The sequence below is a fragment of the Triturus cristatus genome, chromosome 1_2 (genome assembly GCF_964204655.1).
Source record: "Triturus cristatus chromosome 1_2, aTriCri1.1, whole genome shotgun sequence".
NCBI classification, from domain to species: Eukaryota; Metazoa; Chordata; class Amphibia; order Caudata; family Salamandridae; genus Triturus; species Triturus cristatus.
This window is the reverse complement of record NC_140580.1, coordinates 1026315286-1026340558: the sequence shown is the minus strand read 5'-3', so window position 1 is coordinate 1026340558 and position 25273 is coordinate 1026315286. Positions and strand designations below refer to the sequence as shown.

Genomic DNA, 25273 nt, shown 5'->3' with positions numbered 1-25273 from the left:
ATATAACACATTCAATTGCAACACATGCCTTTACCACCCATTTACCAAGCATTTTTTCTCAATGAAAATGCCTTTACCACGAATTCCTTTACAATGAATTTCGTTATAAAAGCATGAATGTTTAAGGCATATGCATGGTAATGGTTTTCCCTGCTCGAGCCCTAAAACCAGTTTCTGGCGCACCCCACCCCCGGCCCTTATTAAAAATACCCGTGCCCTGAGCTCTTAAGGCGGACCCAAACGAGACCCACCTGGCCCCCATCCATTGTACATAATACCTGTCCCCGGAGCCCCAATAGCGGACTACTGCACGCTCCTTCCCCACATCTTATTCACCTGTTAGTATTATTTAATAGGCTAAGCAGTCGCAGACTCCCTGAAAAGTCTTTGCGTACCCCCCAGGGTTCCTTGGACCACAGGTTAAGAACCAGTGTCCTAGATGAAGATGTATAGGGAATAGAAACGTATCCACCGATGGGAAATACAGGTGTGTCTGCCTCTCGACATTCATAGTCCGCCCATACACCTACCTCCATCTCTCATTGAATATAGAGTCAAACTCTCTATTTCTGGGCGCTCTGCCACATACTCTAACATTCTTTCTACCTTCCAGCAGACAAAACTATTTATTTGAACTTAACTTGCACCGTTTTCAGGAATCCGTAGATGTGTGATTCAAAATAAGATTACAAGCAATCCTGACTGTACCTTTTTTCTGATGTCTTGCTCATTTTGGTGAATTGAATTTTCACACTGATGCTGAAAAGCCGAACAGTGGGTTGATTCAAAATTAATTTCAGGATAAACGGAGAATGCAACAGATGAACTCCGTGAACTTAAGTAAATGTCTCTCCAAATGCAAGCGGGAATCTTGTTTCAATAACCAACACTCTTGGAACAGGACCAAAAATGATGCATGAGAGGATACTGTATAAACTGAAATCGCTGTTTAGTTTTCTCCTACTGGCAAGAGACTTTCGAAGGCCAAAATACAGGCATATGCATCTTTCTTTGATAAAAATGGAGCAAAGAGGGGGCTGAGAACTACAGCATAATATAGTATAATATTAAAACAATAACATGTTTTTATTTGATGCTTCACTCCTTAGTATTAGACATCTTTATTCAATATTAGCAATAGGCGAAAATATTACCCATTTTATTGATACCTAATTTACTGATAGATGGACAGCTCAGTTTTTACATAATCATTGCATATGTAACTTCAGTCGGTTATTACTTGATAAATAGCACACAACCCAAGACGAATCTTAGGTCTACTACTAACCATTTGAGAGATGCTGCAAAATATAACTTTTGTGCAATTCTGCGGATAGGGGAACGGTTCTGGGGACTATTTTGTGGCTCAATTGTCCAGAGCACATCACACTGCAAAGACTAAGACACACTTATCCGAGAAGATGTTAGTACCATGGACAGCATTCAAGCTGTGTAGGGCGCTAAGTTTAGGTGTGGCCCAGAGACGGCCTCAAGTAATTTAAAAAAATGATAAATGAAAAACACTTACATGTATAGATACACAGAGGGGCTTTGAGTCATCCCTCTTACTCCATTTGTCTCTTCAGCTGTCATTCTTATTTTGCTTCCATCCACTGCACCTTAGAGCATGGAGCAATGAGACAGCCCACTTTAGCCATTGGCTGTCGCGCTGTGAGTGACGGCATCTTGCCTAATCACATGTGCACCCCGCACCTCAAAAGAAATGCAATTCAGCAATGGGGCTAGTGGGACAATAGTTTGCCAGTGTTTTTTACTTACCATTCTTTTTCCACTTCTATTGTCCAAGTAGCTCTTAATATGTTGAGCCACTCAGTGATCAACTGCAATTGACCTGATAATAATCCATCTTTACAAAGGGATGGATAGCAAAACTGTGGTCGAAAGCTCTGTATGAAAAAAAATATAAAATCCCCACACTTTGTAAAAGCTGTAAAAAAAAAATCTCATGAATATATGTTAACATGCTTCTATTATCCATTTTATTTTCATCAGCACAGCTAATTAAACCCATAAAAGAACAAATTACCAGCAAGCAATAGTTTGATTTCAATTTATAAAATGCAAATTCTAAACTAAACTGCTCTTTTTATCTGAATCAGCATTTGAAAAACATCATTTTCATCTATTCAACTTTAAAGAGATAATATAATAAAAGTATTCAGCGAAAGTCAAATATCTGAACTTTAGCAGAATATTAAATGAATATTATTTTAAGCAAAGTCTCATTACTGCCACAATGAGAAGGGCATGGTGGGTATTGGTGATAATTGATATTCAGAGCAATCAAATAAAATATGGTCCAATTAGGACACACAAATCCTGGAATCAGGGCAATAGGTGGGATGAGTTTAAGGTGGTTAACTGCAAAGGAGAGGATACAGGGCGTGTTAATGGAAGTGCTTCAGGTGGCTACACAAAGAGCTGTGACTCAGGACAGACAGGACGTGGACCTCATGACATGATCCGGATTGGGTGCCCCACTTCTGGGCACTTATATCCTGAAGGGAACATGAACGTTTGAAGATGTTTAAAGATGCTGTAGGATTGAAACAGTGAATCATTTGTCTAGTGACAGAAGACTATTGTGAATAATCTGAGAGGGAACAGGGATGTAATAGACATTCAGGTACATGAAGCAAGCAGCAGTAGCACAATTATAGTATTGGGAGATTTTTAAAACTGTTTTAATGGGGTTGTGTAGCACTTTAACACTGTACGGTATTAGAACACTTTAGAACTGTGGTTCTTAACCTGTGGTCTGATGACCCGTAGGGATCTGAAACGCCTACTCAGGGGGTTCTCGGCTGTTTAACGAAACTAAATAATGTTAAAATTAATCAATTTAAAATAATAAAGTAAGTGCAAATAAAGAAGCAAAACTGAAACTTTAAAAACTTTTCTGAATTTGATTGTGAAATAAGCAAATTATTTCAATATTTAACCATTTGTTAGGTGTATAGTTGTTCCTGTATTTTTGAGTATTGTTTTGAAGGTCAAATAATAGAAATTGATGAGGTCGAGAGTCCCCAGGTTCCAATAATGACTCAATGGTGGTCCCCGGATTCCAGATATGATTTTACTCAGAAGTCAAAAGGTTAAGAACCACTGCTTTAGAATAAACAGAAAAATGCAAGAAGTAGAGATAAAAACAGTAATAAAGAATTCAAAACAGTAGCATTCAGTATTTAATGGGAACGTTATTTCAAGAATACACCATGGATATGTTGACAAGATTTATAAAGCGCGCAGCTACTCAAGAGACTGTACTGGCACTATAAAAGGCAGGCTATGACAACAATGTGTCGTGTTATGCTTGCTGAAAGAGCCATGTTTTTATTTTTTTCTTAAAAGTAGAAAGTTCCAATGTTGTTCATAGCTCCAGCTGGAGCTCATTCCATGTGACCGGCCCAAGATAAGAAAAAGGCCTGCCACCAGCACTGGTCCGAAGGATTTGGTGAAATATAGCCAAACGCTCGGAGGAGCTTCTAGAAGGGACATAGAGATGAATTCTCTCCCTCAAATAACTGGCCTCCGAAGCATGCAAAGCTTTCTGGAACCGGACAACATTTTTAAATAATCCGTTTTTGAATGGGGAGCTAGTGCAGAGCTTTCAAATTCGGGCATGTGATATAGGTTTTTATTTATTTACTGAAAGTTGTTGTTAGACCCATCGGTTGAGGGCAGGCTAAGATGGATCGAAGCCCATCAGAACCCACTGTTCCAAATAGAATGAGTACGATACACTTGTCTGATAACCTGTGCTCACCTTCTGTTAGCTTGGCAGCGAGCAGTCAGGCTTAATCTCAGGGCTCGAGTATAAAGCATTGGCAGAACACCCCCCCCCCGCCTGAACTCAATGCGTTCGCCACAAAAAGACTCCACACCATATGTATAAAAACAATTGTCTTTGTATTACACACTCACATCCTGAAATCAAAACTAGATACACGTGTATACACTCTACAGTTATACGCAATTGCCAAACTTCTCTATTGAAATCAAAACGAAACACTCATTGTAAATCCACTTTATAATTATGTGCAATTGCTGGACTTTCCAATTGCAAAAAGGTCAAACAGTTACTAATCTCTGACTACGCTTCATGACCCAGCCCCTCAGTCTTTCAACTCTACATGCCGAAAATACATGTTGCCCCTGCAAGCACACTGTCAGTGTTGACTAGACTGTCGGAACCACCTAACATGGAAAGAAACAGTTACTTAGTTTCATCCGTCCGGATTAGACCTCCAGGTGCCCAACAGCACCTGCACGAGGGTGGGATCGCTACCCTCCCATAGACAAAAGGTTGTGACCTAGGAAGCTGGTGCTCTTCCCATCTGGAGAAATGTTTTCCCCGCTAGTGAAGGTGTGACCTGCCGTAGACCCCCGACAAAGCATCCAGTGGCGTGGGTCCAGGGAGAGGAAGCCGATGACCTACGATAGAGGCCGCGATGTCAGGCACTCTCGTCCTCCCAATCTGGAGGCCTAAGACAGTCTAAGCACTCTGCTCAGGCCCCCCCCCACATCCCTCAGACACCACACGCTCTGGAGCACGAGCAAGCACAAGTCCCCTTGTTAGCAAGGAGGGGTCCCTCAGACTTTGTAACCTTCCCCCGCACTGCTCAAATTCCACACATTCCGGCATCTCAGATGGCTGCTGATCTTTGCACACACACTCCTCTTGCACAGCAAGATAATGGTGTTTCTCAGGACGATCCTTGTCCCAACCACGATCACGTCCACCTGTCTCCACTGCACCCAGTGCAGTCCTTACGATTTCGTGGAAACAGTAAGATCCTTTGTGTCCCTGGTATCTCATGCAAAGGAGTCCAGCTCACTGGCGCTCAGAGTGTACATCGGGACCCAGGCTACTGCAGTTGGCACTAGCTGCAGGCCAGCAACAATCAGTCAAAATCCAACAAGTGATAGTCCCATTCTTGGAGCACGACAAGCTCCAAGTCACCAGTACAGTGGCGGATGCTAACAATCGGAGGTGGTGAGCTGGGGTTGGGGGAGCAGAATGAAAAAAATACACTTACCTGGGTGCTGCTGCTGTCTCTCCTCTGTTGTTTGTCCTCTGTCCATGAAGCAGGAAGCCCCCAGCTCCCAGACTCCCGTAGATAATCACGACACTGCTGTCAGCATGACTGCAGCGTTCTGATTGGTCTGAGCACCGTGGTTCAGCACTCAGAGAGGGACTGGGAGCCTGTGCATGTTCTGCGTTACAGCCCGGTGGAGAACATGGAACATGGAAAACTGCCAAGGAAAAAAGCAAAAGGTTGAGGGAAGGCACCCTAGAAAGGGCCATTCCCAACACAATTGTAATCTGAGATCTGCACCAGGGAAGAACGAGAAGGTTGTTGTGACACCTAAGAAGGATTGATTCAGTGATTGAGATGTCTTCAACCCAAGTGTGTCCAGGTATAAAGAATGTTTGAGCCTGAGGCAATCAGAAATCCTGAATGAGGTGGAAAGCTAGTGTAGTTCCTTAAGATGGTGATCACATTTTGTAGTAGATGACAGATATATGGTTGTTGAATCTATCATTAACTGGATAAGAGTGTGTTGAGATGCCCCAGTAAGGATGACATAATCAGGTTGTAGGTGGAAAGCATACATTAATCTAAGCCACTAGTAATTACATGGTAATCATTCCACCCTTCATTTGTTTGACCACTGTGCCACTCTAAACAGAGACCAACCAGTCTGTGGTTGCTTGTGTTAATTTTTTAAGGGGACCTGGCCCCCCGAGTTCGAGCTGGACTGCTCTGCTTAGGAAGACTATGGCTGATTTGCATGTGACTGGTCTTTTTCTGGAGTGACAAAACAATGGACTAGAACTCACCCCTTCAGAACCATCAGTGGCTTGGATTTATTTCATACACTGCTTTCATGACTGTTTGTTGCTGAAGATGCCCTAGGTGAGAAGGGTATGCCCAGTTATGTGTCCTGCGCTCACTGTGACACGGGACTCAATCTATACCTCACTGAGATGGTCTGAGTTGGCTGAAACCAGTCTGGGCTTGCTTGTGTTCCCGCTGGAATTGAGACCTGGTCTTGTAGTTTGGGCTGGGCTATTCCGATTGGAACAAGACCACAACTGTTTTACTTCGTGCTGGTCTCCATCTAGAGTGCACAGTGGGCAAAAAAAGATAGACTGGACTGCAGCCTCTTCCGATTGTCAGTAGCAGAGATTAATTCAAACATTTATTCCATCACTTTGTTGTTTACTGTATATATAGGTCTAGGCAGGAGATGACTAGCACATTTGAATGAAGCAGTTCTCAGATGCCCATGTGATAGAAGATATTTGATTTTTTTAATGCTGTGCAGTTGAAAATTGGCAGATTTGGGAATTCTGTTGTTGTTTGAGGAAGGTGAGAAGACATTTTCAAGGGATTAAGTGACATTATAAGATGCATGTTGTTCATTTTCAATAAACAAACACTCCACTGATAAACACTGAAAATATCATTTGAAGTTAGGCTGAAGTGGCCATCGGAACCCGAGTTTGTTGTAGACAACAGGATTGCAAGGATAACTGCCATGAATTAATATTATTCACGAGTTTTGAAGTTCTGGAAGGCCACTAAAAGTATATATATTTTTCCGTAGGTTTCACCTTCTGGGTGCAAAGACGCTGGATATACAACAATGTAGTTACATTTGGTTTATTCGTTTTCTTTTACATTGTTTAGAATCTTGAGAAATAAACTCATATTTGTTTTTGGTAGTGTTTTTATTCTTACACTTTTTTACAAAATGGCTGGTGATCGGAAATAGTTCCCCGCTAGTAATAATCCTTAGTGGCACAGCCATACATCTCTTGTTTTAAAAATGTGAGCCTGTATTGGGTGGTGGCTATCTAAGGAAAGTGTGTTGGCTTCATATGTGTCAGAGAGTGGCAAAATCATACAACAGTACTTTAATCATAACAGAGTGGAGCACCATGTCAACGTTCATAGTTGTCGTGGTACAACGTCCTGCATTGCTACGTCAGCCATCCCTGGCTTATTATTGGACTGCACATTGCACTCTAGGTTTTCCGGCACATATTTGATTGTGAAAGTAATCGCCCAGGAGGCTATAGATTTAGACTCCAGACTGTCTAATTTTAACCATTGGATCACCTCTGCTATTGATCTCCTAGCCCCTATCAGACCTATTAAATCCTCACGAGCTACCCCTTCCGCACCGTGGTACTCGGATGAACTCCGTATTTGTAAATCGGCCTATAAACAGCTTGAGAGAAGTTGGAGACGATCTTACTCCCCAAATAGCAAACTCAAATATAAAACCGCCCTTAAGGAGTACAGGAAGAAAATTATAGACCACAAAAGATCCCATCTTGAGGAGAAAATCATCCGGGCACAAGGGTCTTCAAGAGTTATTTTCAATACCGTCAGAACCTTCACTGACCCTCTGGCCCTCAAGCGTCAACCCCTGGTATCCCAGACCCTCTGCGACAGCGTATCTAGCTACTTTGAAGACAAGATTGCCACTATTCAGAACTCCTTTCCCAGCAAGATTAACCCTGTCTATCTGGAATCATGTATAGGCAGCTTTAATCCTACTAAGGTCTTTTCTAACTTTGAGCTGATTACCCCGGAACACTCGCTGGCAGAATTACTTAAATGTAAATCTGGTTCCCCTCTGGACCCCTGGCTGGCAAAACAGTATAAATCCTTAGCCCCCCTGCTTAATCCCATTTTAAATGAAATTTGGAACGACTCTCTCCAGACAGGAATCTATCCCGACTCCTGGAAGCACGCCAGACTGGTTCCTATTCTTAAAAAAGCAAATGCTGACCCCTCCGAACCTGCCAATTACCGTCCCATCTCCCTGCTCCCTGCCCCAGCTAAAGTGCTGGAGAAACTCGTACAGCGGCAACTGGCTGGTTTCTTGGAAACTAATGGTGCCTTCCACAACTCACAGCACGGCTTTAGGTCGGGTTATAGTACCGAATCCGCCCTCATTGAGATGGCTGACGCCATTAGATGGAAGTTAGACGAGGGATCTAGAGTGGTGTTGGTGTTGCTCGACTTGTCGGCAGCATTCGACACCGTCTCCCACCCCGTCCTCCTTGACCGACTGCAGGCAAAAGGCATACAAGGCAAGGCCTTGGAATGGTTTGCCTCCTTTCTGTCAAATCGGACATAGGCAGTATTCACTCCCCCTTTTACCTCAGACTGTCGCCCCCTCAGGTGGGGAGTCCCCCAGGGCTCCTCACTGAGCCCCCTCCTGTTCAATGTTTATTTTTCCCCTTTGGCCGAGATCATCACTCAATCTGGAATCCAGGCCACTTCCTATGCTGATGATATACAGCTACTGTTTTCATTTGACTCCCCCTCCGAATCTACCTTTGACCCGTTGAAAAACTGCCTCCGTAACATCGCTAGCTGGATGGACAACAATTCCCTCCGGCTTAACGCTGGCAAAACCGAGGTTATATTTTACCATCAGCCTTCGCCTCTGGACCCTAACCTGTGGTGGCCTCTGGAACTGAGTTCACCCCCTTCACCTAAAGACTCAGTCAAAAATCTCGGGGTAATCTGGGATACTAATCTCTCTTTTCAAAAACAAATCCAGTCGGTTTCCGCGGCCTGTTTCTCTAAAATGAGGATGATGAAAAAATTCATCAATTTCCTCCCTAGCCAAACTAGGAAAACTATCGTGCAGGCACTAATCACTTCCCATCTGGATTACGCCAACGGACTGTACCTTGGTCTCTCCCTGGGCCTCCAGCGCCGCCTCTAGACAGTCCAGAATGCTGCTGTCCGTCTGGTCTGTCGGCTCCCCCTTCGTGAACGTATCACTCCCCATCAACATAGGCTGCACTGGCTCCCGGTTCATAAAAAGGCGGAATTTGAGGCACTTACCCTTGCTCATCGTGCGATCAAGGGAAAGGGTTACGCATACTTATCCTCCTGCCTTTGTCCATATAGCAATACCAGACTTCTCCGCTCGAGCTCCAAACATCTCCTTTCTACCCCCAGAGAAAAACATTCCAAGTCTGTGCTTCCTTTCACTGGAACAAGCTACCCTTGTCCATTCGGACCATCCAGGAGGAACTCCCCTTCCGGAGAGCTCTGAAAACCTTTCTTTTCTGTTGATACCAACTGAGCTCATACACAGCTTCAGCTCTCACATAAGCGCCGGGACACCCCGTTGGGGTATCTGTGCGCTATACAAGATTCCCAAATAATAATAATAATAATAAGTGTATAAAGCAAGGTGATGTTAACTAATATGGCAAGACAGGTTGAAGGTGTCGCAATTGACATTGGGCCTCTTGATAGCCATGAAAACTGACTCGAAGGCAGGACCTCTTCCATCTGAACAGTGCACTGAGGCCTCAGTGAACATCCTCAAAATCATGAGATTTCTGGGAGTTTAAGAATTCTGGGGGTAGAATTAATGGGGTGAAACTGCCAAGTTCACATAATGGACCATCTTGTGGGCATATTTTATAATGTTTAGAAGGAAACAGGCAATTGGTGTCTTATTTGCCTAGCCATCGGTTTAGTAATAAATATTTAAAAATAACATAGTCCTCAGCCATCATTAGTCATTTTAGCCAAGCAGAGTCCTGAGGGGTGAGAATGTAAGTGGCAGTGAACATAGGAGAGAGCATTTGAGGTAGAGTGTGAAATGTAGGGAGCGTTAGAAAGATCAAAAGAATCTGATTGTTTGATAGAGAGACCCATGCAGAATACAGTCTGCTTAGCACATTCCATCGGATGCCCATAGTGCACTCTGCCACTGTGCAGGTCACTGAATATTCTACAATATTATTCCTTTACATTGCATTTTCATATTGCACATGCACAGCAAATAACAAACAATAGGTTTTCAAACCCCCCCAAAAAATATGATTTCCAAAAGTTAGAAAAACACTAGAAAAACATTCTCTGAATTCATAAATAAGTAAACAATGTAATAAGGAAAATCTTAACTTATGGGCAGCAAAAAAAGAAATAATGTCACCTAGCCTAATTGGTGGAGAAAAACATTGTAAATGAATTCATTAAGAACATGTAAAGTGAACCATGATGAAATAGGCAGGGCATCACCGTGCTAGAGGGCAAGGAGAAGACTGTCCTTGTGTACTGGCGTGCTTTCATCATGCGCTCAAAGCTGGAAGTCTCACCAGGACTGGATGTGCATTTTTATAATGTAGGCAGGCATCTTTATCCCCTATCTATCTAGACATTCATTTCATGTTCAATACCTCCTGACCACTCCTTTTCATTGGTTCTTTTCAGTACCTAATATTTATTCAACCCTCGGTGATCCAGGAGTAATCTAGCACCAGCAGGAGCCATTAGGGAGTTCCAAGAATGTAATGGTTCACTGATGCTTTTCTTCTTCCACAGGCCCTGGCCATACACAACACTGGAGAGAGGGTATGACCTGGTGACAGGAGAGCAAGCCCCAGAAAAGATTCTCAGGTAAGAGAAATTTCTTTAATTAATGATGAAATGGGGACTTTAGAGTCTAAAATGTTGCAATCATCACACACATTCAGGGCTGGTTGTTATACTGGGTTAGGGGGTCCAAAGAGCGCCTGTGATAGCTGCTTCAGGGTCTGTTATACCGGTCTGTGGCTTCTGCTTTCTGAAGTCTTAGATCTATCTGTGATGGGCAGTCAGTGGAGTGTAGGCCTGTCTGTGATAGCCACTTTGAGGATTCTCTGTACTTGCTGGGAATGCTTTCCTAGTGATGCACCATGACCTTCTATGATGCTTGCTTAGAAAAGTCCAATCTTTGTCTGTGATAGATCATTATTGAAGAACTCGGACGGTACTTATCAGAGTATCAGTACTATCTGCGAATGCTGATAAAGAAAGTCCCCGGGCTATCTCTTGTGACTCCTCCAGGCAGAACCAGGACTGTCTGCTATGGCTACTCAGTTTAATTTCCCATTGTCAAAACTGACTGTCTAGGAGTCTATGTTGGTTCTGTATGGGAGACAATGGTTTGTCTCCAATGACAACTTATGAGAATAACAGCTTTGCCAGTGGTGTCCCCTTAGTGACAATCCCAACATTTATTTTGCCAGGTTCCTCAAGGAAGGCCACCACTAACTGTGGTAAGGTTTATCAAGGGATTTCATGTCAATATGAAACGTATTTCCCTTTATTCTACTTTCCTTATATGTCAGTGCATTCTTGGAAAAGGTGATTTATCCTATTATTATCTGTACAGGTTGAATTATATGTTGCAAGATTGTCTTTATGGAATGAAAACAACCGTGAATAAGAATTAGGTATGCAGAGGCAATGTCTGCAAGAAGTGGTAGATGAACTATCAAGCTCTGTGTTTAGGGAATGTGAATGCCCAATTGTGAACTGTAAGCACAAACTCTGGCAGGGTGGAGAGAGGAATGACAATTATATGCATGGGAATCTTCCGGGTCTCTACGTGGTGCAATGGGTGCGTCTTTGGACCACCACTGAGAATAGATTGGGATGTCAGGACAATAAATGGTGCAGATATTTAGACATCTTTGGATTGTTTGTGATGGGATTTAATTAGAGAAATCAAACTGTATATGGTCAGTGCCTGGGTTGTCCTGAAACTTCACGTAACAAAGGGAAAGTAATGGCACCTGGTATTAAAAGATTTGAGTGAGGTATCCCAAAGATGTCATTCTTGTGAATGAAAGAGATCCAGCAAATATCTCTGATTAGTAATTGGAATATAAATGTGGTTAAGAGACCATCTTATGGGAACTGGTTAGGCCCAAGGGCTGTTATGACATGGAGCAAGAAGTGTGTCTATTGCATGTTTATAAAATAGGACTGGGAGTGATCCCTGAGATAATCATTGATGGATTTCTCAAGCTGTTATTTGGGTTTAGTTGAATCAGACGTAAGGCTCACAGTTTTCAGTTTTAACTGATTTTTACAGATAAATACCAACAGAAAACCATCCATTTTATGTCCAAATTTATTTTTAAATATGGCTAAATACAGAAAATAGCTTTTGTTATGGACAATTCTCACTAATGTCAACAATGAGTGCTAGATCAATAGCTGTGCAGATTGACAGGTAGGGGAGTAAATACATTAACAAGCATTTGCAACGCAATCGGTCTCACCTTTGGGACCATATATGTATTTAGTTATGCAGCACATTAGCCTGGGTGCTGAATCATCTACTTTTCTTTAACATGGAGGGAATGTAAGCGCCAAACTGTGTGCCACCATTCTATAGCTCTGTTTTAATATAAAAGCAGGGCCTTCGGTGGTCATATCACTGAAAATACAAGATTTGAAAAAAATATTGTCTATGGGTGCTCGTGGAAGACAATTTCTATGGACTGTGTTCTAGAGAATGCTAAAGTGATTCTGGTATTTTATTAACCCCTGCTGGTCGTTTTCTATCAAGAAGGTTAAATAGAGGCAGTTGCCAGAAAAATTTAAAAAAAGAAAGCCCCTCAGCAGAAAGCAATTCTGGTATTTTACTGACCTCTGCTGGTCATTTTCCATCAATACAGTTAAATAGTGGCAGTTGAACAGAAACAAAGTTCCTAAGCCGAAGCAGACAAGTCCTCGGGCTGATCTCCAGAGCACACAAAGTACATACACATATACTTATATACTAAAGTATATACCAAAGTATATATACTAAAGTATATACTAAAATATATACAAGAGGTCTCAAATGTTCGACCTACAAAGGGGTGCTAGTGAAGCTTAAATAACTGTAGCAGTAAAGCTATTTAACCCCTTGAGTGCCCCGCCCTTTCCCCGCCCTGTGCCGGGCGTTTCATTAGCGGGCGGGGCTCATGACGAGATAGTCTCGTCATGGGCACAGCGCAACCGCGGCCCATGACGAGACCATCTCGTCATGGGCACTCAAGGGGTTAAACTGTTCTACAATGCAAATGGTTTCAAATGACTGTATTGTACTGTAAATGGCTAAACATAATGGACATTCAAACATGAGTAAACATTTGTCAGATAAATAAATGTGGAATTATACCCATTGTCGCTTCAACTTTTACACTAAGCACAAATTAGAAATGGATAAATACAGATAAAATTAGCAAAAAATAACTATAGATAAATACAGATGGAAATGTAAAAAAAAAAAACATAAAACTGGGAGCCCTAATCATGAGCCATATGTTTGATTAAGTTTATTGATTTCAATGCCAGTATGTTGTCTTAGTACATTTGTAAAAATGGGAACTAACATTAACATGCATTTTAAATATTTTATGGTTATGTTATTTTAGGAACCTACTTTTAATTAATGTTGACTTTCTACAAGATCAAATAATCTCTTGTTATAACCCCCAAGGCCGGATATGGAAAGACTAATACGTTTAAGGCAGCAGTCAATATATGGTATAACATGCATCAATTCAGCTAATTATTTCATACATGGTTTCAAAATGACTTAGAGATAGAGAGGGAGGCCATGAAATGTATGTGGTGGATGACAAGTAAGGAGATTCTCGGTGCTTTGCAATTGGGAACCGGCATGACCTATGTGGAATGGTTTTTGATGGAGGATTGGTAGAGAGGTCAATGGAATATGTATGTGAGAAAAAGGAACATTTAACCATACTGTATTCCTAAAAAAACAAGTCGGATGAAAGCCCTTGTTAAGCTTTCTATCATCTGCAGGAAACTTTTCCTATGAACATACCCAGTGAAAATGCTGATTAAACAAATTCTACTATAACAATATTACTATTTTTACTACTTTTAATGATCATGCAATATGGTCTATTAAAAAAAATTCTCATATACGAAGTGGGGAAGCCAAGCAATTACTGCCAATTACAAAGGGCTGAATTTACAATTGAAATTTAAAATCCACTTATAATGCATGAGAAATTAATTTGTGTTGGATTATGCAATATTTTATTTGTGGCTAATTTTATTTGTAGATATTTTAGTTACTAGGTACTGTAATTTGGTCAATATATTTGGAGCTGATTTGATTTAGTCTATACTATTGTAGTACATTGAAATCTGCATTTAAATTTGGATCTTTGGACTTTTATTGGAGATTAAGGTGCACCTTAGACTCTATCTTGAAGAGCGATGGTAGTCTGATCCTTGGATTGATTACTATAAGGCCAGAGGTGTTCTGGCAATGTCTTCGACTGGCAATTTACATGCAGGAGTGCATTCAACAACTGCATGTAGTGGAGAAGGTACATACTGGAGGGGTTTTACCTGGTTCAAGAGCCTTTTCGCCCTTACATAGAGAATAAACTGATTTCAACAGTTCTCTTTTCTTCCAGGTCCACTTACAGCCTAGGGCAGGGCCTGTGGCTGCCTGTTAGCAAGAGCTTTGTAGTCCCACCAGTGGAGCTATCAATCAACCCCTTAGCCAGCTGCAAAACGGATGTCTTGGTCACAGAGGATCCAGCAGATGTCAGGTAGGATTAAGACCTCAGAATCCAGTTCATGTGTGTATTACTTTCTGGCACTCTATAGAGATTGTTGATGTAGGAATGACATGCTGGGTTTAATCTTGCAGTGCTGTGACAAGTTTCGTCCTAATTAAGAATTTTGCAGGTATTCTAGCTACCATTAAAGGCCAAATCACAGCAAAGTTAATTCCCATGATTCTTCATGAAGGAGAATTTGTGGTTGTGGATGAGAAACAAGAATATTTATCACTAGACGCCACCATATTGAAAAAGAAAATCATTGAGTCTCCATCTCCTTTTAAAGCCCATGAGACTTGTTGGTGCAAAAACGTACAATACATTGTCTTATAAACTTGGCAATGTCAGGTAGTGATCAGGAGCAGTCCATGCAGGTAAGAGCGGTGGGGGGGCTCAACAGATGACTACGAGGGAAAGTTAAATAAATAATGTTCCCTCGTCGTCGTCTGTCGAGTGTCGTCCCCCCCGCCTCACTGCTCTTACCTGCATGGGCCGATCTGGGTAGTGATTAATTATTGGGATGGTCTTTCGAACATAGCTGTTTGTAAGACAACACATTTTCAAAGGCTTTCAATAAGAGGACTGATGACATTTTAAGTGGTGTTATCATACCATTTCACAGTTTGTTAAATGGTAGGAAGGTTATTCAGAACACCCGGTGTATATAACAAGCACTGTAAACGATCATTGTTACTTAATGCTAAAATCGTATGTTTGTGGTGTATGGTGATTTTAAGGACTTGCTTATTTAAGTTGCCTTGAATTCTTCCCTGATTCATAATTAAGTGATGCACTTTTGAGAGGGTGGGTTAAGTCCACCCATGTTGGAGGCTTACGGGAGTCAATAAAATTTAGCAAACAAACTCTGGTGTTTGCTTAGGTAGCATTAGGAGTAAATGCACTGCAGTATTTCTTATTTACATATTTTCATGTTTTTTCACTCATAATTATGTATGTCTAAACATTTATATACAATATGATTGTTTTAATTGTCGTAATGTGTTAGAAATTTGGGGATGAATGAATACGTTACTTTGCTTCGATTAGAAAGATCTCTTTGTAACGAGAAGCGATTGACCTTAATTTCTTAATTGCGGTGGGCTTTGTTTTTTAATTATAAGTTTTTTTTTTGCAAATGTTTTTGGTGATTTGCCATGAGCAGAAGTAAATAAATAAAGTACAGTTTAATCTTAATAGTTGCCCCAAATATTAGATACCCAACCTAGACCCAGCCGCTGGTTCATTGAAGGTAGCAATATTTTGATGTAAGTCTGGTGGTGTTGACAGGGAAGGTGGCAGTGTTGGTTTACTCTAAGCAACAGTGTACAGTTGTTTCAGAGTTCTTAAAGTGCGTGAAGACCCTAATGGAAACGATGTGTCGGTGCTGTGGGTCAGTATGAGTGGAAGAGGTGCCACTGCACTGCATACATTCAGTGGCGTAGGAAATGGGGTGCGGTGGGTGCGGGCCGCCCCAGGTGTCATCACTGAGGGGGGTGACAAAATGGCAAAAATATGTGTTTTTTTAAACATATATTTTTGCCATTTTGTCATTATCCGCACCGGGGCCCACCTGACCTTACTAAGCCACTGCATACATTTCTGTATCTTTGCTGAATTACTCTTGAACCGAGAATTATGAAATGAATATTGGAGGGAGTGATCAGGGTTGAATAAAGAGAAATTACTCACCACCCGCCTATGGTAACCTCTGAAATGTTCAATTATTCAAAGTTTAATAAATGGAAGAATGAAATATTGATGAGGATTTTACAGGGCTGCACACACAGTAAGACTGAATAAAAATGTGTTCTCTTTGCATAAGGTTAAATACGTTTCAAAAAGGGCTTACTCTGCAAAAATGTGATCTTCAGCATTCAGCAAATGAAAGAACTATTCAAATGTCTTTCCCAGTTTCTGTGGTCTGTAATATCACGCCAACTCTGATGGTTGCAACAAATCTGTGAAGCAGCCTTGATCGTGCTATAATCGCTCTGCGGTTGTCCTATTTCACAGTTTCTGCGTTAAAATACCATGGGTTTCAGAAAAATATACATATGCTATCTGTGCATACAGATAATTTGGTCTGCCAGGATATGATATATAAGTTTACAGATAACTGTGGTATTTATTTTGCATTAATCTCTCAGCTCTAATAGTGTTTAATGTTAGGCAGTCTCTATGCTTGTTTACTGTTCTGTGTCATAAAAGCTGATCAGCTGAAGCATGCCTGTTGTTTTGAGTGGGAGTGAGGAAGCAGTAGATACAGTAGAGAAGACAGGGCGTCATTCGCTCTTTGTACTTTTTGGTACTATTTTCACCTAAAACGATAAAATCACACATCTCCTCTTCCATTAAATGGATTTTTGTTGTTGTGGTGTCGTTTTATTTATTACATTTTATTCTACTTTTTTTTTTAATTAGTTTGCTGTTCTTATTGAGTTGTGTTTTCACTTTATTACTTTTATATATATATATATATACATATATATATATATATTCACTGAAAAAACCATAGGTTTCACACACGTTATAGTTAGGAATTAGCATTTAAAAAACCTTAGAAATTCAGTGAAAAAACCATAGGTTTCACACATGTTATAGTTAGCTGGACATTTTACTCGTAAAAAACCAATGAAATTGCCCCGTTATAGTTAGTTCAGCTAACTATAACTCGCGCGCCCGCAATGCACTGCTGATGACGTCACATATTACATCACTCATGACATGGTCAGTGACATCACTCATGACATCACTGATGACATCTCAAATGACATCACTGATGACATCACTGATGACATCATCCAGTGAATGTGTGTTTTTCTGAAAATTAAATATGTTTTATATATGTATATCTCAAGGTTGATAGAAGAATAAATGGGTATATTACTGTCTAAATGGATGATTTCTTTTTGAAAAATTGATTGTGTAACTGACTGATTAAGTGTATCATAGTGAATACATGGCTTAGTGAGTAATATTTAAATATGTAAATATCTGTATCATTTTTTCACTTTGTGTATAAGTGGCTGCATGGGTTGGTGAGTAGCTACATGGGTGTCTATATAGGTTATTAGTTGTTTTTTTTGAGTATTAGTCTGAGTGTCTGCATGGTTCGGTGGGGGGTATGACGTAGTGCATAGGTGCATGAATGAGTGACTCACTGTTTGTATGTGTTGAACAGAGCATGTGTGCAGGACTGCATGGGTGGATGCGTGTGTGTATTGGTGTGTTAGTGAGTGAATGACTGTCTCAATAGTGTCTTTATGAGTAACTACATATGTTTTAAACTAGTATATGTGACTATTGGTGTATATATGTGAGTATATGTGAGAGGGAGAGATTGAAAGAGTTCCTGTATGAATAAGTATGTGTTTCTATAAGTGATTGTTTAAAAGACTAAGTATGTGTAAGTTTCCGTAGAAGTAAGTGTGGTGGTGTGTGTATAACTGTATATGCAGGTGAATGTATGTTTGATTCTTTACTAGCATGAGTGACTATGTGTGTGAGTAACTCTATGGATGAGTGGCATTATGTAACAGGATGTATAGGTGTATGAGTACATATGATGAGTGAGTACATGTATGAGTGACTGTATAGGACTGTTGGTGAATGAGTGGATGTGTATGTTGATCTTAGAATTACTGAAGAGGTTGTTGTAACTGGTATTGGTATGTCCATTGTTTTGAAAATTTTAGTCTCTATTTTTGAATGTGTGTATCAAAGCTTATATTAAGGTGAGAGGAGGTCTGCCACTCTATCACAAGGATGATGTCATCAGTGATGTCATTTGAGATGTCATCAGTGATGTCATGAGTGATGTCACTGACCATGTCATGAGTGATGTAATATGTGACGTCATCAGCAGTGCATTGCGGGCGCGCGAGTTATAGTTAGCTGAACTAACTATAACGGGGCAATTTCATTGGTTTTTTACGAGTAAAATGTCCAGCTAACTATAACATGTGTGAAACCTATGGTTTTTTCACTGAATTTCTAAGGTTTTTTAAATGCTAATTCCTAACTATAACGTGTGTGAAACCTATGGTTTTTTCAGTGAATTTCTAAGGTTTTTTAAATGCTAATTCCTAACTATAACGTGTGTGAAACCCATGGTTTTTTCAGTGAATTTGCAAGGTTTTTTAAATGCTATTTTTTTTTTTTATTCTTCATTTTTTTCAAACATATTTTTAATTTAATTTTCTTACCTTTTATAAAGACTATGCTTAAATTTTTAAAATCATTAAATATTTATTTTATATAAATTTTTTAAAATAAACGTAAAATTTATTTCCAGATTTTTTTTTTTTTTTTTTTTATAGTACGCGTACCGTAAGCTCACGGTAAGCGTACGGTTTACGCAACGCCCGTAATCTATCTACGCTGCTTGCGTATAGTTACGTACTTTGCGTAGCCGCGCGTACTGCGCGTGGGTCGCGTGCGCGCTTACGCCACACGCGCACGTTACGCGGAAGTGCCGGGGAGTGACTGTTATGCGCATGCGCGCAAGCGCGTGTCTTTTTTACGCGCATGCGTACTTTTTGCCGTAAGCGCACCGTAAGCGTACCGTAAGCGTACGGTAGGTCATGTGATCATGAAACACAACTTTTGATTGGTTGAAAGTACTTTCAGTTCTAGAACTCTCCTACACCACACCCATTCCCCTCATTTCTGCTTGTGATCCCTTGGGAGAAGGAGCTGGTTTGTCTTTGGGATACGATGGCAGAACAGCAGAGCTCTTCTGAGAGTGAGGCTAGCACCAGCAGCACTGTCTTGAGGCAGAGAGCGAGGAAAGTAAAGCCTTCTTATGTTTGGGATCATTTTACTTTTCCAGAAGGCCAGCAAAAGGTGAATGCACCCTTAGTTACTTGCAAGCTGTGTAAGCGTGTACTTTCTAGAGGTAATCCTAACAGGAAGTATTCCTTTGGGAATCACACCATGAAGAGACACCTCCAGGATGTACACAGAAGGACACATGGTCATCTTTTTGGAGGTAACTCTTCAGAAAGACGAGCCAGTACATCCACAGCAGCTCAGCCTGGACCATCACCTGCAGGGCTTACTCCTTCTTCTGCAGGTCAGGTGAGCCCTTCATCTGTGGGGGGAGAATCTCCTTTTGCTGGCCCTCTGGAAATGAACCTTCGATTTCGGAAGGTTGATATTCATTGCACATTTTGTAAAGGTCTAATTTGTCATAGGGAGACCAGTGTTTCCCTAGTGAACAACAAAATAGATCAGCACATTTGTAGCTTTGAATGATTTTCCCATGCTTCCTTTCCTCTGTCCCTGCATGAACACAACGGTTCTTTTAAGAGCCAACCTTATCTTCCATCTTTTTTTTACTTGTTTTTAAAAACTTTTTTTTTTTTTTTTTTACCGTACGCGTACGGTAAGCGTACCTTTTTTTTATTTTTAAAAAAAAAACACTAAAAATCATTTATCACATTATAAAGTCCTTGAGAGACTACAATTTTTATTATTGACTTACCATACTCACTCAAAAAAATATTTATTCATTTGTTTTTTTTAAAAATAGTTTTTAAAATGGTTGTAGTTTCCGAAAATTTTCTATATCGATCTGAAAATAAAGAAAAAAGTATTAATATTTTTAAACCATTTAATAATACAGTACACATATTTACATTTTTTACCAAAAAATATTTTTGCCTTATTTTTGCTGTTTTCAGAATAAATTGCATTTCACTATTAATTGTGAAAGCAATTGCATTCATCATTTTACAGCGGGCAAAAAAAATTAACAATCACAAAGATTGTATTAAAAAAGCCCAGAATCTCTTCTCACTTAAACTTATCATTACAGAAATGCATATTATTCTAAAAAAATATCATCTAAAAACAATACTTTTTTCTTTAAAATACCGTCTGATATGTTTGTTTGAGAAGTATAATCACAATATTATATCTCAAATAACTCCAAAATACATCTGATTTTATTTCCTTTAGGCCAAATAGTATTTTTTTTTTTTTCCTGGAATAAATTTCCAAGGGAAATCCATTAAAGACGCAATAAATCTCTGCCTATAATTCTTCTATGCACACAGAGTCATGTTTTCACATTAGTGCCAAAACGAAATTTCTTTACCAATTTGAAAGCACACTTACTGCTCTTTTTTTTTCGGGCCAAGTGAAAATCTCTTTTTACAATTTGAAATCACTTTTACAGACTGACACATTATGAAACCACTATTTTTGATTTATTTAATTGGACGTGTCCAAGCTGTTTTTTTTTCAGACCAACACCATGTGCATTCTCTGTGACTGCCTACACTCCACCAAGGGCAACCAGCCTTAGTGATGCTGAATGTATTTGCATTACAGACTTAAACCTGAAAACCCCACTGGCTTGTAAATACTGTGCATGACTATACACGGCAAGGACATGGGTGTGTGCTAAGCCTCTGCTTCTTCCCCCAAAAATTCGCTCCCCCTTTCCATCTAATGCAACTGTGAAATCACCAGAGCAAGACGCAATAAATCTCTGCCTATAATTCTTCTATGCACACAGAGTCATGTTTTCACATTAGTGCCAAAACGAAATTTCTTTGCCAATTTGAAAGCACACTTACTGCTCTTTTTTTTTCGGGCCAAGTGAAAATCTCTTTTTACAATTTGAAATCACTTTTACAGACTGACACATTATGAAACCACTATTTTTGATTTATTTAATTGCACGTGTCCAAGCTGCTTTTTTTTCAGACCACCACCATGTGCATTCTCTGTGACTGCCTACACTCCAGCAAGGGCAACCAGCCTTAGTGATGCTGAATGTATTTGCATTACAGACTTAAACCTGAAAACCCCACTGGCTTGTAAATAAAGTGCATGACTATACACGGCAAGGACATGGGTGTGTGCTAAGCCTCTGCTTCTTCCCCCAATAATTCGCTCCCCCTTTCCATCTAATGCAACTGTGAAATCACCAGAGCAAGACGCAATAAATCTCTGCCTATAATTCTTCTATGCACACAGAGTCATGTTTTCACATTAGTGCCAAAACGAAATTTCTTTGCCAATTTCAAAGCACACTTACTGCTCTTTTTTTTTCGGGCCAAGTGAAAATCTCTTTTTACAATTTGAAATCACTTTTACAGACTGACACATTATGAAACCACTATTTTTGATTTATTTAATTGCACGTGTCCAAGCTGTTTTTTTTTCAGACCACCACAATGTGCATTCTCTGTGACTGCCTACACTCCAGCAAGGGCAACCAGCATTAGTGATGCTGAATGTATTTGCATTACAGACTTAAACCTGAAAACCCCACTGGCTTGTAAATACTGTGCATGACTATACACGGCAAGGACATGGGTGTGTGCTAAGCCTCTGCTTCTTCCCCCAATAATTCGCTCCCCCTTTCCATCTAATGCAACTGTGAAATCACCAGAGCAAGACACAATAAATCTCTGCCTATAATTCTTCTATGCACACAGAGTCATGTTTTCACATTAGTCCCACAACGAAATTTCTTTGCCAATTTGAAAGCACACTTACTGCTCTTTTTTTTTTCGGGCCAAGTGAAAATCTCTTTTTACAATTTGAAATCACTTTTACAGACTGACACATTATGAAACCACTATTTTTGATTTATTTAATTGCACGTGTCCAAGCTGTTTTTTTTTCAGACCACCACCATGTGCATTCTCTGTGACTGCCTACACTCCACCAAGGGCAACCAGCCTTAGTGATGCTGAATGTATTTGCATTACAGACTTAAACCTGAAAACCCCACTGGCTTGTAAATACTGTGCATGACTATACACGGCAAGGACATGGGTGTGTGCTAAGCCTCTGCTTCTTCCCCCAAAAATTCGCTCCCCCTTTCCATCTAATGCAACTGTGAAATCACCAGAGCAAGACGCAATAAATCTCTGCCTATAATTCTTCTATGCACACAGAGTCATGTTTTCACATTAGTGCCAAAACGAAATTTCTTTGCCATTTTTAAAGCACACTTACTGCTCTTTTTTTTTTCGGGGCAAGTGAAAATCACTTTTTACAATTGGAAATCACTTTTACAGACTGACACATTATGAAACCACTATTTTTGATTTATTTAATTGGACGTGTCCAAGCTGTTTTTTTTTCAGACCAACACCATGTGCATTCTCTGTGACTGCCTACACTCCAGCAAGGGCAACCAGCCTTAGTGATGCTGAATGTATTTGCATTACAGACTTAAACCTGAAAACCCCACTGGCTTCTAAATACTGTGCATGACTATACACGGCAAGCACATGGGTGTGTGCTAAGACTCTGCTTCTTCCCCCAAAAATTCGCTCCCCCTTTCCATCTAATGCAACTGTGAAATCACCAGAGCAAGACGCAATAAATCTCTGCCTATAATTCTTCTATGCACACAGAGTCATGTTTTCACATTAGTGCCAAAACGAAATTTCTTTGCCAATTTGAAAGCACACTTACTGCTCTTTTTTTTTCGGGCCAAGTGAAAATCTCTTTTTACAATTTGAAATCACTTTTACAGACTGACACATTATGAAACCACTATTTTTGATTTATTTAATTGCACGTGTCCAAGCTGTTTTTTTTTCAGACCACCACCATGTGCATTCTCTGTGACTGCCTACACTCCACCAAGGGCAACCAGCCTTAGTGATGCTGAATGTATTTGCATTACAGACTGAAACCTGAAAACCCCACTCGCTTGTAAATACTGTGCATGACTATACACGGCAAGGACATGGGTGTGTGCTAAGCCTCTGCTTCTTCCCCCAAAAATTCGCTCCCCCTTTCCATCTAATGCAACTGTGAAATCACCAGAGCAAGACGCAATAAATCTCTGCCTATAATTCTTCTATGCACACAGAGTCATGTTTTCACATTAGTGCCAAAACGAAATTTCTTTGCCAATTTGAAAGCACACTTACTGCTCTTTTTTTTTTTCGGGGCAAGTGTAAATCACTTTTACACACTGACACATTATGAAACCACCATGTGTAACTACAACAAAAACAATTCCCATTTCTATTATTCATTTCTTAAGTTACCACATACATCCCCTCTCAAACTGTAAACTCACCTTTAAAATTAGTTAGTTGTGAAAGAAATGTGACACTCAAACAGCAGATTACCAGAGCCAGGATCTCTGTTCTGTTCACCTCTCTCCTCTCAGCAGAACCAGATAATGGCAAACTTTCCCTCTATTTTTCCACACATATACATGTAAGTTTCAAATCTCAGTGCTTCCCCCTTTTTTTCACATGTATTCACACATTTCTATTGGTTGAAAACCAACCCTTTTCCAAAAGTACCCTGCCCCCAACTTGACTTCTGCCTAGTACCCTTCCCCCAACTTGACTTCTGCCTGCTACCATAGCAACAGCTCATGGAACACTGCTGTGTGCAGTTAGGTCAGAAGTTCGACACACAATGTTTCAATTCCACAGAGCAAGAGTGCTTGACTTTTCAAACCTTACAGCACATCCATAGTACTGTTCTTTGGTTACACATTTTTTTGTACCAATACAAAACATGCTTCTATTAATTTTCACATACAGCCTAGTTTTTATTCTAGAATGGTATGAAACAGCCAATCAGTTCTTTTTGTTTTAAAAAAATATGTATGCCTCCATTTCCAAACTGTCTTTCTTTTCTTATTGCCATTCTACTGAAAGACACCTCCTGAGTGCATCCAGTTCTCCTTTGAAGATGTTCACAGTGTGGATTGTAGGGCACAGCTATGTCTTCTGGAGTGAAAAGTTTGCAGAGAAAACAGATATGGTGAGAGACCTTGCTTTGCCAAATGTAGACATTAAATGGATTGGTCAGAGAGGGTTAAAGTGGCACCAATTGATGCCATTGGTGAAATCCTTCATTCAAATCCAACACCCTGACCTCATAATAGTGCACTGTGGTGGCAATGACCTAGGCACTTTGACTGGGGTAGGTCTGGAAATGCTTATGAAGGACACCTTTGCACAACTGTTTACACTTTTCCCTAAAACTGCCTTTGTGTTTTCCAACATATGCCAAAGGCAAAAATGGAACTGGTCCAATCATTTCTGTCCACAGATTGACAAAGCAAGAAAGCACGTCAACAAATCTGTTTCTGCTTTCCTCCGTGACTATGGTATGGGTGCCATTTACCACAACAACTTGCGTTATGACATGCAAGACATTTATAGAGGAGATGGTGTGCACTTCAATGATGAAGGGAACAGAGTCTTCCTCTTGAACCTTAGACTCTGCATCGGTACTTACTTGTAGGTACCACTAAAAAAATGACTTCATAAACACAACAGCTCTTTTTAGAGCTCCCTAATTTCTAAACTCTTAAATCTGCTTTTCATTTATCTTTTTTTTTTTTTTTTACCGTACGCTTACCGTAAGCTTACCGTACGCGTACCCCGTGATTTTTTTTTAAATCAATAAATGTTTTTTTTGTACTTTTCTGTCCTTCTTTGACCCCCTTACAAATGTTAGGGGGTCTGTAACTCTCCTCATTGCCCCCTTTCCTTGTTTTCACTCTTTTTTTTCAGAGTGAAATACACAAAATGGCGGCCGCCGCTTCCTGGTTTCGACCGATTCGAATGTTTACTAAGATCTAAGAGCCAATCAGAATTGCGCTCGCGCACGCCGCCGTACGCTTACCGTAAGCGTACGGTAAGCGTACCGTAAGCGGGCTCAGATATATATATTGATTTAAAGGCTATTTTCTCAGAATCTACTGAACAGATTTACACCAAACCTACAAAAGGCACTTCCTTGACCTGAGGACTACCTCTCTGCCAAATTTCAAGTAATTCTGTTCAGCCGTTCGGGCTGTAGCTCGTTCTAAAGGTCCTATGGAAAAATGCA

The 25273-nt window shown here is 40.3% G+C and overlaps 1 protein-coding gene across 2 annotated transcripts in view; it reads left to right on the top strand.

Moving 5' to 3' along the window:
* The window catches only part of ASTN2 (astrotactin 2), a 2498474-nt gene that overhangs the window by 1328857 nt on the left and 1144344 nt on the right, over nucleotides 1–25273 (top strand). For both annotated transcript variants that reach the window (XM_085612137.1, XM_085612129.1), the window contains 2 exons: nucleotides 10398–10472; nucleotides 14288–14425. In XM_085612137.1, the coding sequence (XP_085468263.1) occupies nucleotides 10398–10472; nucleotides 14288–14425 (213 nt within the window). The remainder of the gene's footprint in view (nucleotides 1–10397; nucleotides 10473–14287; nucleotides 14426–25273) is intronic.